Below are 15754 nucleotides of genomic sequence, written 5' to 3' on the forward strand. Positions count from 1 at the left end.
TGAAACTGAAATTTAAATGATACGATATTGAATCTGAGAGCATTTCAAGAGAAATTGTGTACCTGAATTAAGCACACCAGCAGGGGCGGATCTAGGATTTATAAAAGGGGGGGGGGCTAACTCAAGGTATTAATCTCTTGGGTAGAGGTGCACGAAGCATGCTGGAACTAGGGGGTCTGGGGGCATGGCCCCCCCCCAGGAAATTTTTGAAAAATAGATGCTAAAATACTGCAATTTGGAGACATTTCCACATAAAATTCATAATATTTTCTGCCTGTAGATATTTTATATACTACCTTTAGATTATAGGTATGGCTCTCTGAAGCATTTTGTTAATGGAAAAGTTTGGGTAGGTACAGACAAGTACATGATGCACCCTCTCACAATTGCACAACACTGAATAGGTGCATGTTAGAATAATAATGTTGAAAGTGGAAAATTTTGAAATTTGAACAATGCAGGATTGAATCTGAGAGCATTTTCAATGGAAATTGTGTACCTGAATTAAGTATTGCCATACATATTAACTACACAAGTAGATGAATGAAGCCCTTTAAACAGACCAATGCACTTCATTGTATGTACAGATTTGGAAAAATTCCATAACAGAACCAACTATATGCTTCCAGTGTATGTTCTATTAGAGTAGTTAGTTGACTGCTCTATTAGAGTATCTCAATCTTGTACACCTCCAATGCTGGTCCGGGTCCTTGTTGCATAAACTTTAGCATAAATCAACTGATAATACCAAGAGTAAATAATGGAAGAGAGAGTATCCAACTGCCATATACTGCATCAAAAATGAGCACACAAGTAGAGAAGCCATCCTGTAGTGCTTTCAAAGTAAGTGTTGAATGAAGTAATAAACACCTTCTAGCTCAGACTGTTTGACTTCAAATCATGCCTGGACACTTCAAACAGTCTGAGCTAGCAGGTGTTTATTACTTCATTCAACACTTACTTTGAAAGCACTACAGGATGGCTTCTCTACTTGTGTGCTCATTTTTGATGCAGTATATGGCAGTTGGATACTCTCTCTTCCATTATTTACTCTTGATAATACCTTGGAAAGATGTTTATAAGGTGGTTTTATGAGTATTTGTATTATTAGTGATCATATAATTATGCTAAGACAAAATTTCATTATAATACTCAGCATATTGATCAAGTAAAGTCTAAAAGTGAAGGGGGGGCTTCAGCCCCCAAAGCCCACCCCCTAGATTCCCCCCCTGTAACCTCATTAGCTTATATACAGTACTTGTGGGGATAATACTTGACCTTGTGGAAATCAAATAACCCTTTAGCCCTGTAGATCAAAAACTATTTACACTGAATAGTATAAGTAATGTTACTTTTGATCAATAATGTTTTGTTTACGGTTTTCACAAAAACTAGTATTATCCATGTACATGTTCTACAGGTCAATGCTACAGGTTTCCAGAACATTGTGGAAGTGTGTGCTAGGCACAATTTGATGTTGTTCTGTCCCAGTACTATTGGAGCGTTTGGACCAACATCGCCACGTCACCCCACCCCTGACCTTACAATACAAAGACCGACAACCATTTATGGTGTCACCAAGGTGTACATGGAACTGCTGGGGGAGGTGAGGATTATTTGTAACAAACATGTAAGTGCCACAGCCATGACCTTGGTAGCACTGTAAGGGTTGGTTTGTGGGGTGATCCTTATTTGATCAATGTCCATCTAGTGTTGGTCTCTAGTACTACTGCAGTTTGTCGGATAGTGTATTTCTATGCTATTGCAGCTAATATGATGTGAGCAGTGATACTGTTTCTACTTTTTCTTTACTTAGTATTACCATCACAAGTTTGGGGTCAACTTCAGGTCACTTCGATTCCCAGGAGTGATATCTGCTGACACCAAACCTGGTGGTGGAACTACTGGTACTGTACATTGTTTCCCTTGTACCACTAAATGATCACACACACTTTCTCTAGACTATGCTGTCCACATTTTCCATGCTGCCAAAGATACAGGACACTACAAGTGTTTCCTGAGAGAGGACACAATGTTACCGATGATGTACCTTCCCGATACCATCCGGTCAGCGGTGGAGGTGATGGATGTCCCAGAGGAGAAGCTCAAGTTACGTGTTTACAATGTGACGGCAATGAGCTTCACTCCAGCACAGCTGCTGGAAGAGATGAAACCATACTATCCCAACTTGACAGTAGAGTATGAATCAGATAGTAGACAACAGATCGGTAAGAAATGTTGTATGTTCTGTACCTTCAGTAGCCACCTAGGTGTACCTCATTAATAAGACCACCTCATTATGGTGACCATGTCAAGTAGGTCCCAAACATAGCTAAGGTGTACTTCATGACCTAATTAATAAGACCACCTCATTATAGTGATCATGTGAAGTAGGTCCCAAACATAGCTAGCTCTATGACCCCCTACATTATCATTGTCATCAAGAGTTGATCGCATTCTAATGGGTAAACTGTATCTGTATCAGTAAGTCCCAACTGTTTCAAAATGGACTGTTCTCATCAGTTTGTTTAGCTTAGAACATGGGCAGTGAGAACCCTCCTTAATGTTTTGGATATTCAGTTAAGTTTTCATGCATTCTTCTTTCTAGCCGACACTTGGCCAGAGGTGTTTGATGACTCAGGAGCTCGTAATGATTGGGGCTGGTCACATGGTTATGATCTACCAAAGCTAGTGAGAACCATGGTAACAAGGATTGATCCAGATAATCCTCACCTGAGAACATTGTGAACATAAGCTACACAAATGTCATCCAATTGTTATTTATTTTAAACCAAATTTGTTATTTCTGTGACATACAATATACACAGCCAAAACGGTGCAATAAAAATATTACTCGCTAGATATAACACAAGTTTAACAGATCACAAAAACAGCATAACTAGATACAATAAAACTCTTTTGTGTATAGTCCCGGTGTCCATTGGCTGATAAGATATAGACATGTCCATAAGATTTTGTATGTAGATTTTCTAACTCGTTTCCTGTGTAGGTGATAGAATACAGTGACACAGACACTTGATCTAGAGCTGTGAAACTAGACACTGAACAAAATGACAGACTAGACACTGAACAAAATGACAGACTAGACACTGAACAAAATGACAGACTAGACACTGAACAAAATGACAGACTGGACACTGAACAAAATGACAGACTGGACACTGAACAAAATGACAGACTGGACACTGAACAAAATGACAGACTGGACACTGAACAAAATGACAGACTGGACACTGAACAAAATGACAGACTGGACACTGAACAAAATGACAGACTGGACACTGAACAAAATGACAGACTGGACACTGAACAAAATGACAGACTGGACACTGAACAAAATGACAGACTGGACACTGAACAAAATGACAGACTAGACACTGAACAAAATGACAGACTAGACACTGAACAAAATGACAGACCGGTTGACCAAATAAATAAACTTCCCTAACAGATTATAACCACATTCAACATGTAAACTAAACATAGTTGGCACATATTAAAAGCATTTTTAAAAAATATATCACTGTGTTCAAAAAATAGAGGACAGTCTTGGTTAAGTTTCACAGCTCTGTACAAGCAATTCATTACCTGCAGTATGGTGGTGTAGCCACCGGCATTTTGTTCAACTAGAGCATGTTCCCTCCTTAGGAAGGCTGTTACCACAGAAGCAGCCAATGAGCTGTCAGCTTCCATTTCGTGTGTGATGGAGCTCATCATAGCATCCAGCTTGTCTATCTCTGGAGTAATATCTTCATTCTGATAATTGAAACACAATACAAGTCAACAGCACAAGTACGGCATATTGTGACTAAGAATAAAATTAATGTAAAACCACTTCAGGAAATCAGAAATGGTCCCATTACTGAGAATTAAAATTATATGTGTGACCAGTTCTGCAGAAATCTGACAATAGTTGTAAGCCTACATTTTTAGTCAGAGTTGGGGTCAAATGAAACTTGTTACAATGTAATGCACTACAGTGACAGCTTACTCCCAGATTACTCTGAGGGCTATAACTAGTAAGGCAAGGTATGAATTGTCTTACTAAATACAAGCACCCACAACCTACACAACACACATTTGTCTGTGTATTTCAGCCACAAACATATACTTTGTTGTAGTATCTTGATGTCAAGTGCACTCCCTATACACTATCACTCTTTTTCATGCCTGCAATGCTGTTTGGACCCAAAATGCAACCAATCACGTACTGGATACAATGCTCATTAAAAAGAAGCAACACATTACAATTTCCAGATGCAATATCCATTCTTATTACTCTTTACTGCAAAAGTACTATTATTATGTAACACATTACCCCCAACTCTATTACGATGGGTACAATGCTAGTTTAAAATCAAAATTTTAAATACTTAGTTCTTGGTCAAGAACATGTTTTCATAGCAAAAACCTGGATATCATCCTACTCGAGTTTTCTTTTTTTGCAGTACATCAAAGGAAGCATGAGATATGGGCATTGTGTGTACGTCACATCAGAAAGATGGAATACAGTGGTATAACTTTCAATAGCATATCATTGCATTCATAAGTTGCAACCATTTTTATCAAGTGCCTGTAATATATTTTCCCAATAGTTGTTGCATAATTGTTGATACCACTGTACCTTGAAAGTTATTGGCATATGAAGCTGAAACTTCAACAGAACATTCCTATGGCTATTTAGACAAACAATGTGAATCATGCACAATCATATTTCAGAAGGCTCAGTCTCACATATCAATGGTGTTTGGCCTAATCCCAAACATCTACAGCTATGTTGAGTTTTCACACATCTTGTAAGTGAGAGTTCACATATTTATAAGTGACAGTTTTACAGATTACTTTATGCCATACAATGTCACAATTGTATAATGCCCTTATAAGGCAGTAATACATACCTCACTGTACGATCTTGGCACTGAGGATTCCTTAGCCCTGTAGCAGAATAGAGGGGTGTGACTCAGAGGTATATGGACAAAATTATAAACACCAATCAAAAACCACACACAAGAATTCCAACACTCAATAGCCTTAAACAACACTACCGGGAATTGCTGAGATACCAAGTAACCCCCACTGGAGGGAGTTTAACCACTAGTAGAAAATGGCAATTGACCTCTCTTGAGGAGCAGTTATGCATGCATGCCTGTGCAATAAATTCTTTAGACTACAGTTAAGTTGAGTCAACCTCTCTGAATTCTGATAACAGATTTGGTACCAACAGGTCTAACTCCACACATCCTTGGATAGGAGTAATTCAGTACAAGTAGTAGAAAAGTTTGATTAGGAATCATAGCCACGAAAAATAGGGAAACAAGGGAGGTTGCCTACACCAGTAGCAGGTGTAGGTATCCTCCTTCCTAGTTCCACTACTTTTTAAAGGCATGTCCACACGACAAAAATAATGCAAATTGAATGCGCATTGATTCGAATTATTCGCGTCCACACGGAATGCGCATTAGTGTGATTCGAATTGAAAGTGGATTACACGAATCCACCTCCACAGGTTTGAATACGAATTGGCTGCGAATTGGGATTTGCTACGTCATAATAATGCAGCACGTGAGGGCTTGACATGTTTGCGCGTGACCTTTGTAAACAACACAGGATAGAATACAGAAGCGCTCGGTGTGATAAAAGCGCAGGGACGTATCGAAGCAGTGTTTCATCATCGTATCTAGCCTTTAGACTTTGAAAGAACAACGGTCCCATACCCATCACGCACCATCAGCAGTTTTTCGTACTCTATTCGTAAAAATCCTTCCGGTACGTTATAAACAAAAGTATAAGCGTTACTACGAGCTATTCCTTTCAGTCTATCGTTAAACTCACTGTTCTCTTGGTTGGCGCAAATGAGTGTTTTCTCAACCGTTTAATTATCCGTTTATCACACTAGTAAATTCAATAATGCGCATTACGTGATAATGCGTGTGGACACGTTCAATTCGGATTCAATACGCATTGCTTGAATTCGTTTTGCATCCGGTTCCTAATTCGAATTCGTGTGGACATGCCTTAAGGCTATGATCCCTAACCAAACTTTCCTTCTACTTGTTCATTTACTTTTTTGTAACATAATTATGACTGGTGAACCAGCATGTACAACACCATTGATGTTTTCGTCTGAATATATGCCCCTACTATCATCAATTACTGAAGAAATGAAGTAGCCATTACACTTCACTTTCAGTTTTGTTCAGCCCATTACCCAGCGTTAAAACAGAGAAACACCTTTGCAATGAATCCAGTCACTACAGAAACATGGATGATTTCCATTAAAACCGTATACATATTACAGTATGCCAGATGGCACCTGTGACATCTACAGTGAAAAAAAAATCAAGCTGATAGCCTTAGCCATTACCGTATAGTAAAACAAGTTTGGTGAAAACCCACTATTGCAAAATTGGTAAAAAAAAAACAACTTTGGTGAATGGGTCTTCACCTTAAAGATCTATGATAGAACGTAGCTACCACATACTGTACCGCTCAAATGCAACTTTGCTACATGTGAGTGCCAGTGATTAAACAACTTGCCAATAAGGGACGTGGCAGCTGCGAGTCTTTATTCCTTGCAAAGAGGGATGATGACCCACTAGCTACCGTACAAGTGTAAGCATCACTCACTGGTTCTTGTAATGTTGAGAGTGATCTTTGGATTTTCATGAAATTCTGTGGGACAATGAACCTCATGACAATCAAAGGGAACACTTGGAAATACCAACAACATCTGTCACAAGACTTCTATACCTGTCCTGTCAACGTAATCTGCTCATGTGATTGCTAAAAATAATTGGTGGATAAAACTTTGGTGATTGTAATACTATTCACTAAATTTGTCCAAATTTTTTTACTGCCCAAGTTTTTTACTATACGGTATTGAGTTATGCTTGTCTGAAGGCATCAGACAGTTAGTTTGTCAGTAGAAAATTCTACTAATAATTTTTTTTTTCCACAGCAAGTTATTGGAAGCATTTTGGGTTGTACTATTGGGCTTGTTAACACCTACGTGAAGCTAATACTCTTGTGAGAAGGTGCAAACCTCTAACATACAGTACAACAAAAATGGTATTATTGAGTCTCACAGTGTTCAGTATAGTACTACCATATGGTCTAAACATTTTGAGGTAGAATTTTTTATTTGCTGATTTCGAGGGTTTGGGGGTTAACAGCAAATTTACCTTGAAATATTTAGACCTCCATATAGTTATACATTCAGGATTGTTTGCAAATGCACAAAAATTTTATTTTTAGCAACATTGCTCAACCTCGAAACACTTCCCTTGAAATATTTAGGCTATACAGCCCTACCCAGTAGGCCTACCTGTCTTGCCATAAGTGTTAGCAATTATATATCATAACAAACCAGTTTAATATTTTTCTTAGGGCCTTTTATTTTCAATTTACAATAAGTGTTATACAAACAAATTCATTTCTCAGTATAATACAATGATATTCACAACATAAATTTGATAGTGTGTCTTTGTATTCATGGTGAAAATCAAATCTGCTGTCATGGGTGATAAGATGTTTTCCCAGATCCAGTCACATACAACTGACACACACACACACACACACTACACTACACACCACACACACAATACACTACACCACACACACACACTACAATACACACCACACACACAATACACTACACACCACACACACACTACAATACACACCACACACACAATACACTACACACCACACACACACTACAATACACACCACACACACACACACTACAATACACACCACACACACAATACACCACACACCACACACACACTACAATACACACCACACACACTACAATACACACCACACACACTACAATACACACCACACACACACTACCATACACACCACACACACACTACAATACACACCACACACACACTACAATACACACCACACACACACTACCATACACACCACACACACACTACAATACACACCACACACACACTACCATACACACCACACACACACTACAATACACACCACACACACAATGCACTACACACACACACACACACACACACACACACACACACACACACACACACACACACACACACACTACAAACACACTACACTACACACCACACCACACACACACTACACTACACACACAATGCACTACATACACACACACACACACTACAAACACACTACACTACACACCACACAAAGCTTTCATCAGTAGTGTATTAGTAGTGTGGACAAACAAGAAGCCAGCTGTGTGCACTTGTACTACATCACTGCCTCAACAGCACTTATAAGGTATGGTCAGTCCCAAACCCTCTACTATCTATAGTCAACTACACAGGAAAATGTTTCATGATTTTCATTTTTGTTCATGAAAAGTGTTCCTGTCAATTGTCTACTAAACAAGCTGGTGGGCTGCAAATTTTCTAAATAGGCCACTAATGATAACACCAAGTAGTCGGTTAAACCAATAGATCCACAAAACCAGAGCACAAAATGAAAATCCTTAGTAAAACTAGTAATAGGAGCAAGGGACAAACTCAGTCAAAAGTCACCTTGTGCATATAACTACACTACATGTGCACTCACTGATGAGGAGATAATAACTCAAGAGGCTGGAAGCTAGTAGAGTTGGAATGTGTAACAGGGTCCTTACTATATGACGCTGTTGCTTCATCTTCATGAAAGTTCTGTAGAACAACATACACTATACATTAATCCTCTAAATAATGCACACTAAACATACCATAGTAGGTGCTGATTCAACATGGTTGGACTCAGTCACTTGCATGGGTTCCTCCACTGGCTCACTTGTCATCACAGGGAGGCTATTGCTAGGGGGTGCGGCCTCCAATGTCATCACAGGAGCTATATATGTGTACGAGAACATGATTACATTTCACCAAGTAGTTGATGAAGTTGTTGTACAGTGTGTTGTGATAAATATTACATGATTCTACAAAGCATTCAAGTAAAGGCTATACACCTGTGCTGTATTAAATTACTATGTTCTATGATGATACACGAATCTACAAGGTCATGATATAAAGAGAGCCTCTCCTTTTATATTATGAACTCTTGACGAATCTTAAACATGAAAAGCAACTGTACAGCATGGAAACTTTTAACCCTTAAACCCACAGAGAACTTTTCGGAAATGCGTGTTTACACAATATAGGCACTCATGGCGACACTAGGTGGGATAACTTAATTCTTACAGCCTACAAATACACATAGACTAAAAGTGTGTTGACTGGACTACTTGGAGAAGGTTAAATGAACACTAACTACAGTGGCTTACTTGCTATGAAGTGATGAACAGCAATGAGTCGTGTCTCCGTGTTTCAAAATTCTTGCCATGTGTTTAATTTTGATTGTGGGTTTACTCACGTGAGTCATATATGGCCTGATAGAAAATTTCATGACAAATTGAATGGAAGTTGTTGCAAGGTGATAGGAACAACTACCATCAAGTTATCGACCATTTTATAAAGGTATGTAAAGGGTTTGCGTGTTTCTTTACTGAAAAGTTATTTTCATGGCTAGTTTTGGCCTCACCATTTAGTGTTAAGGTAAAACCCTAGGTATCATTTTAATCCTTGTTACATCACAAGTAGAATGATGTAAATGCATAGCCATATGATGGACTCTTCGAAAGTTAAAACGCTTTGTGCAAGGCATGCGCATTTATTAAGTTTAAATCCCAGTTTTCTGGATTATGTGGGTTTAAGGGTTAAATCAGCTGGAACTCCCTTGTACTGGAGTGACTGCTTCAGTGCTAATACAATTTGTGGTAAAGCATTGTTGTCTTAAAGGAGGTACATAAGACTGAACAATAGCAGTTCATTCAGTTATAAAAAGACCTTGAGTATATAACATTTCTTCCCTGCATACTCTTCTAACTCAGAGGACTGGGTTGAGTCTAATTCCAGGATTCCATAGCAATTTCTATTAAACTATCCCATGTTACATGCAACTATTGGATACATGTCCACCTGAGAAAGAAGCCATGTCTAGAACAACAAACTAGTCATGTTTACTAGGCCCAGGTTAGGAAACCAAGGAAACGACAAGCTCATGTGAAATGTAACACAAGGGTTGAGTTGGCAATGACAGCATGATAAACACAGTGAGAGAATCCAAATAATGCACAACAAATGTCCCTGTATTATTGTCCATATGTATAGGTGTAACCAGACTCCCAACACCTCGGTATAACTGGTACAGGCCTCTTTTAATTAATTCAGCCATACAAATTAGTTGAATGAGCTAGGTTCCCTAGCAAATATTCCAATATCAGTGTAAACATCAGTCAACATGTTAGGATACAATATCTCCACAAAATGGTGCTAGAAAAATACTAAATCTATAGCCTTTCAAGTTGTTAGCAATGCTCATGTCTGAAATGGATTCTGCCACTAAAATTATTTAACTCTAGATGCCATTGATCAGCAATTATGCTTCTAAAATGTCCATATTAAAGAGTGTGATTTTTTAGACAACACCTGCTAGCATCAGATTCAATGACTCCACAACTAACACATCTGGACTGGTTACTTGTAAGAAGATCACAGAATTAACTACATATTCTAGACCCTACAATAGGTATATGTACAGGAAAGCCTTGAAGTGTATGATTGCAAGGCTCTCTCCTTTCTAATGGACTGACGTAAGGCGCTAGTGTCCAAGGATTGATTATCATTATATCAGTAATCATGACATATTATTAACACATCAAATGAGATCATCATGTGATGTCATATTGCAATAACACTCAACACAATCAAGGTGATGATCAACATGTGATTGACACCAATCTACACTAATGAGAACACAAAATCTAATTGTTATGTTAACCTTAGGTCCTTGGAAATTGTAAATATGGGTGTGGCAATAGAACACAGCAGCTAACAAACAAAAGGTCCAGATCAACAAAGTACCTACCCCTATCCCAGTCACGAGACTATTTCTACACTAGTTAGGGAAGGATTGACCATTTTAAAACTGGGTGAGCTAGTCAACTACTGAGTGACAGTGTAGTAATGTACAGCAAAGCAGCTGGCTATCAAATAATGTGTAACTGTAGAGTTTACTGAAAATGGACTACATCCACTTGTTATATAGAAATTTGTATATAAGAAACTTCCCTCCAAGCCACAACTCAAAATATTGGAAGCTGGTGGTGGTCTCTTCAAAATTGGCTGGTTTATTAAGTGTCCAGTGTACGCAACAAAAGTGAATTTTGCAACAATTTGTTTAAAAGTGCATCAAAATTTCACTTTGTACTCTACACAACATTTCACACCTGATTCTCTCCATGATGACAGCTCCTGCATGGAGGAATAGGGAGGCGGGGCACCACTGGCCTCCAGCTCGTACTTGCCGCTAACATCTGACCGTTTGATCAGAAACTTCCTCTCTGTGCTCAGCATTGGTGTCTGAGCTCCCTCCAATTTCAGTAGCACAAAAACTTTCTGTTGGTTGAAGTTACCAGCTAGCTGGCGTCGCTTGACCTCTTTGTCGACAGCCATCGAGTACTGGTTGGGACCAATGGCTTCATCCAGCTGCCAGCGATCCTCTTTGGCTGACTTTGAAATAGTGTAACAGTGGACATTAGCTGGTAAGAAATAGCAAAACAATTTTTACAATAGTTACAAATTGGAGTACACAGTACATTAATACATAATAGTTCAGTCCTGCAAAATATTCTGTGACAAATTTTCTCTACGGACTATTTAATTAAAAGATCAACTTTGTGTGTATGTGTGGTACTGTACACAACTGTGACTTGCAATCTGTGCAGTACAAGCAAACTCAATATTGAAAGATAAACATGCCTTAATAGCGATACTTTACAGGAAAGCAATACATCCAGAAATTTCCTATTTGTGTCAATGCTGAAAAGGTGACCGACCATCAGTATCAATTACACAAAGGTATCTAGTTAACTTCACAATAGCTTCCTACTTCATTATCACAATAGCACCTTTAAGTGATCAACATTACAAACAAGTTCATGATCATGTTAGTTACTCCACACAAATGCAACATCGTAAAACGGTTACAGCAACTATTACAAGCATGTCAGCGTAGGTTGTTAGAACACATTAGCACCCCATCACACAAGTATGCATTCTATCACATATCACACTGAAGCTATAAATAGTCCGCCAGAGGCCCCTACGCCAGCTAACCACATCAATTACAAACACAGTATTAGTACAAACACTTACTTGTAAAAACACAACACAAAACTGTATTTATTATTCAAGACATCTCCTACCTCTGCCTGATAAAATTTTTGGGACAGGCTCTTTTTAGTGTGCGGCTTATATATGGGCAGAGTTGGATCGTACTTTTAAATATAATTCATCACATATTATGCACCTATCAATGTTAAGCCCCCCCAGTACGGGGAGGGTGGGGATATAGTGGGGATTTGATCAAGTGGAAAGTCAAATTCCCCTACTTGGGGGTGAATTATCAGGTCAAATCCCCACATAGTCCCACCCTATGAGGTGGGGATAGGAAGGGGATTTGACAACCAACGTGTTGTAAAATCAGAAGCCACAGTGACAAAGTACACGAGGTGCTGCAGTTTTATCACGTGTTCTCTTGCGCTTCACTTATAAAACTACTGTAAAGGATCTATGCTACTATAGAGCACTTATTCAAATTCCCCACCTCTGGGGGCAAAATTTAAGTTCAAATCCCCTCCTAACGCCCCACATAGCCCGTACTGGGAGGGGGGGTGGGGCTTGACATTGATAGGTGCATTACTAGTACTACACATACTACCTAGAAGAAAGGAAGCAGACATGTTAGACGTACACCAGCTTTGTACAAATTAACCATAAAGTTTGTTAAATACAACCCAAAGAGTGACTAATCAAAGTGCTGGATGAAATCCATGTAATATCGCATCAACTTTTGACAAAAGTTAGCCAGTTGTGAGCCCTGAATAGTAACCCATACTCGGTCTATCTGATCATTAATATTTACCTCAAGGGATACGTAATAAGTTGAATTGTCTACAAAAATCTTTCACTACTTTGTCATGTAACAAATGTAATGTGTAATGAAAACTTAATGAGCACATTGCCACTCACTTCTACTTCTCATGTCTGCCTCTTTGCCAAACCGGGCACTGTATGTTCTGTTTGGAGCAGTAGCTCAGTGACTACAAGTTAATTGTTACTGCTTACCTATGGATGGCCTGGTCCTTGGCAGGGTAGCTGGCATGACGCATTTGCTCTAAGGTGCGGCCACCAGAGTAGCGGAATTTTGAACCTCTCCGTAGCAACAGTGATGGACGCCTTGGGGGCAACTCTGGTTGGTTTAGCCTACAAAGAAGATGTGATTGTATTGTGATGTAAACTGATGTTATACATGCGCACACAAATATACTCATCTCAGAGATTTGTACAATGCATACATACCACACACAAGCAAAACCTTCAGTTGCCATGTACACATGGTTACATCTACACAGTGAACACTAGGCTACCTACACACTACTCAGGTGTTATGAGTCAGTGCGGTCAAGGGGAAGGAGTATAGTACCCTATACCATGAAGGTATGGGTACCAAGTCCTACCTGAGCCTTATTTGTTATGTACACGCACGCACACACACACACCTGAAGAAAGAGTGTTGCTCCACACAAGCCTTCCATAACCTCTTGCTAGCAGGCGGTTCACCACATCTCAGCTCCATCAATATTGCTGGATTATTATCTTCAGCATTCTCACGAGCTCTCCGATACCTAATCCTAAACTTCCTCTTTCTATACGACACTTTGATGATGTTGGGCCAGACATGCTGATCAATCTGCTTGTTGCTACGGTGAAGTGCTATCCCAGTACATGACACACCCAAGTGTATCACACCTCCATCATTATCCTAATTACATGCTCACATTTAAGCCAATGGTGTTATCACAACTTACATAAACAGCAAACAAGTGTTGTCCATAGCGACGAAGGTCCTTACATGTGTTAAGGAACTTCAGCTCAGCTTGTTCAGGATTAAGTCCCCTGCAAATAACCATATTAACTGCTGTGCTGTACAACACAAATTTCTTTGAAGGTATAATTTATTCAGATGCACGCACACACTACCACTGATCACATACTGGTCCCTTCAGTGCTGGTCACTGCGATAATAATACTGGTTCATCCTGGAAACTAAGTTAGTTCTCACTGACAGTGGATACCATACTGTGTTCTTATAACAAAGACAACAAAATGTTGTTAGTAACATCTATGGATTCTATTTTCATCTTATTTGGTGCTTCAAGCAATGCTGTTTTCAGTATTCATTAGGACTAGCTGAATTGCATGTGAATGTTATACTATGGACACAAATGTACAGACAGTGTGTGTGTGTGTGTGTGTGTGTGTGTGTGTGTGTGTGTGTGTGTGTGTGTGTGTGTGTGTGTGTGTGTGTATACTACGTACACAAATGTACAGACAGTGTGGGTGCACAGTCTGTGTAGGACTCACTGGTGTTGTTTATGCAGTTCAATAAGGGACAGTTCATATCTACTGGGCAAGTGATCAGTAGTGGAGTATAGTAACTTGAGGAAGTCCAAGGAGTAGCCAGCCTGATGTTCTGCTGGATTATAATCCCCGACATTAGCTGTTGAGGAAGAAATCAACCAACTTAAAAAACAAAACATAGCCTTAAATCAACTACACAAAATGACATGTATAATACAAATTTTAAATAGTTCTCCTAGCTTCCATCTAATGACCAGCCTACAAAGTTGGGGACATGGATTATTTATAAAATGAGACTGACAGGAGCATTCATGAGGCTTTACAACAATAGTCACCATATCTACCAACCCTTTGAACAGTCATGTGTGGTATTTAGTGGAATTCTTGACACTTTTGTCAAGCTGTGTATCAGAAAGGCTTCCCATATACATAATCACAGCACACATTGAACATGACAACACAACTGGATCCCACACTGGAACAGTCACACACACACACACACACTAACAAAATACCTTGTAACAGTAATGTCGCCAAGTTGGAGATTTCGTCCCCGTCCACTAAAATTCTATTCTCTCGAATGTCAATGCATATCTGGAGCACATAAAGGTAACTATGGAACAATGATAACAAATATGAGGCAACGAAAGTTCCCTGGTTACCGTGAGACGTCCTGTTTCAAGATGTCTGGACTGTGAACATAAAACTTCACACCAAAAAATAAGTCCCATTGCCTTGCTGTTGCTATGGTGACAGTCATTCACACACTCCACACTACCTACACTTACCATCCGGCATGAGTTTCTTGATCTGCTTGTTGGGGTCGAGAAATAGCTGGGGAAATATGAACGCTTATCGAATACCCTCGCTCATATCTGCTTACCCTATGGTTGTTGTCAAGATAGTATAAGGAAAAGTACTCCTTCTCCTCGATATCTAGATCTTGTAGAACACTATTTATCGGCACCTCCGCTTTGGCTCTTCGCTGCAACAATAGGCCCATAAGGGCGGGACTATTTAGGATCTTACATTCTAGACTTACGTCGACAGTTAAAGTTTTCTCTTCTCCATCCAGCATCATGACCTTAATGAGAAGGTCGTGACGCCCAGCCACTTTGGGAGTCGAGTCGATACGTGATCTTCCACTCTGCGCCATGGCGGGGACTGCAAAAGAAATGTCAGAGAATCTCGTGGGATCACTTGATCACAATTTTGTCACGTGAAAATTCGGAAGTGAAGGT

General features: G+C 39.4%; 2 protein-coding genes across 2 annotated transcripts in view; one reads left to right on the plus strand and one right to left on the minus strand.

Moving 5' to 3' along the window:
• Positions 1–2821, plus strand: part of LOC136243142 (L-threonine 3-dehydrogenase, mitochondrial-like) — a 4765-nt gene extending 1944 nt beyond the window's left edge. The window contains exons 4-7 of the mRNA XM_066034665.1: positions 1421–1606; positions 1817–1907; positions 1962–2228; positions 2609–2821. Of these exons, the coding sequence (XP_065890737.1) occupies positions 1421–1606; positions 1817–1907; positions 1962–2228; positions 2609–2748 (684 nt within the window). The 3' untranslated portion in view covers positions 2749–2821. The remainder of the gene's footprint in view (positions 1–1420; positions 1607–1816; positions 1908–1961; positions 2229–2608) is intronic.
• On the minus strand, positions 2781–15725 carry LOC136243112 (band 4.1-like protein 3). Its single transcript, XM_066034630.1, has 16 exons — positions 15556–15725; positions 15397–15498; positions 15302–15347; positions 15176–15257; positions 15029–15126; positions 14517–14652; positions 13961–14048; positions 13652–13914; positions 13218–13355; positions 13122–13168; positions 11318–11629; positions 8759–8880; positions 8602–8702; positions 4920–4956; positions 3610–3777; positions 2781–3002 (listed from the first exon to the last, which is right to left on the minus strand). Exons 1-16 carry the CDS (start codon positions 15667–15669, stop codon positions 2991–2993), a joined length of 1866 nt encoding a protein of 621 aa, XP_065890702.1. The 5' UTR covers positions 15670–15725; the 3' UTR covers positions 2781–2990.
• Between the last annotated feature and the right edge of the window lie 29 nt (positions 15726–15754).

The sequence above is a fragment of the Dysidea avara genome, chromosome 13, assembly GCF_963678975.1.
Source record: "Dysidea avara chromosome 13, odDysAvar1.4, whole genome shotgun sequence".
In the NCBI taxonomy this organism is placed as follows: domain Eukaryota; kingdom Metazoa; phylum Porifera; class Demospongiae; order Dictyoceratida; family Dysideidae; genus Dysidea; species Dysidea avara.

What these genes read in the sequence shown, in the direction of transcription:
- LOC136243112 (XM_066034630.1), bottom strand. Translation starts at nt 15,669, where the DNA reads ATGGCGCAGAGTGGAAGATCACGTATCGACTCGACTCCCAAAGTGGCT. An exon ending in CAAGAAACTCATGCCGGATG is followed by an intron (nt 15,258 to 15,301) that starts GTAAGTGTAGGT and finishes CTGTCACCATAG; the next exon opens with CAACAGCAAGGCAATGGGAC. An exon ending in GGCAGACATGAGAAGTAGAA is followed by an intron (nt 11,630 to 13,121) that starts GTGAGTGGCAAT and finishes ATTTCTTACCAG; the next exon opens with CTAATGTCCACTGTTACACT.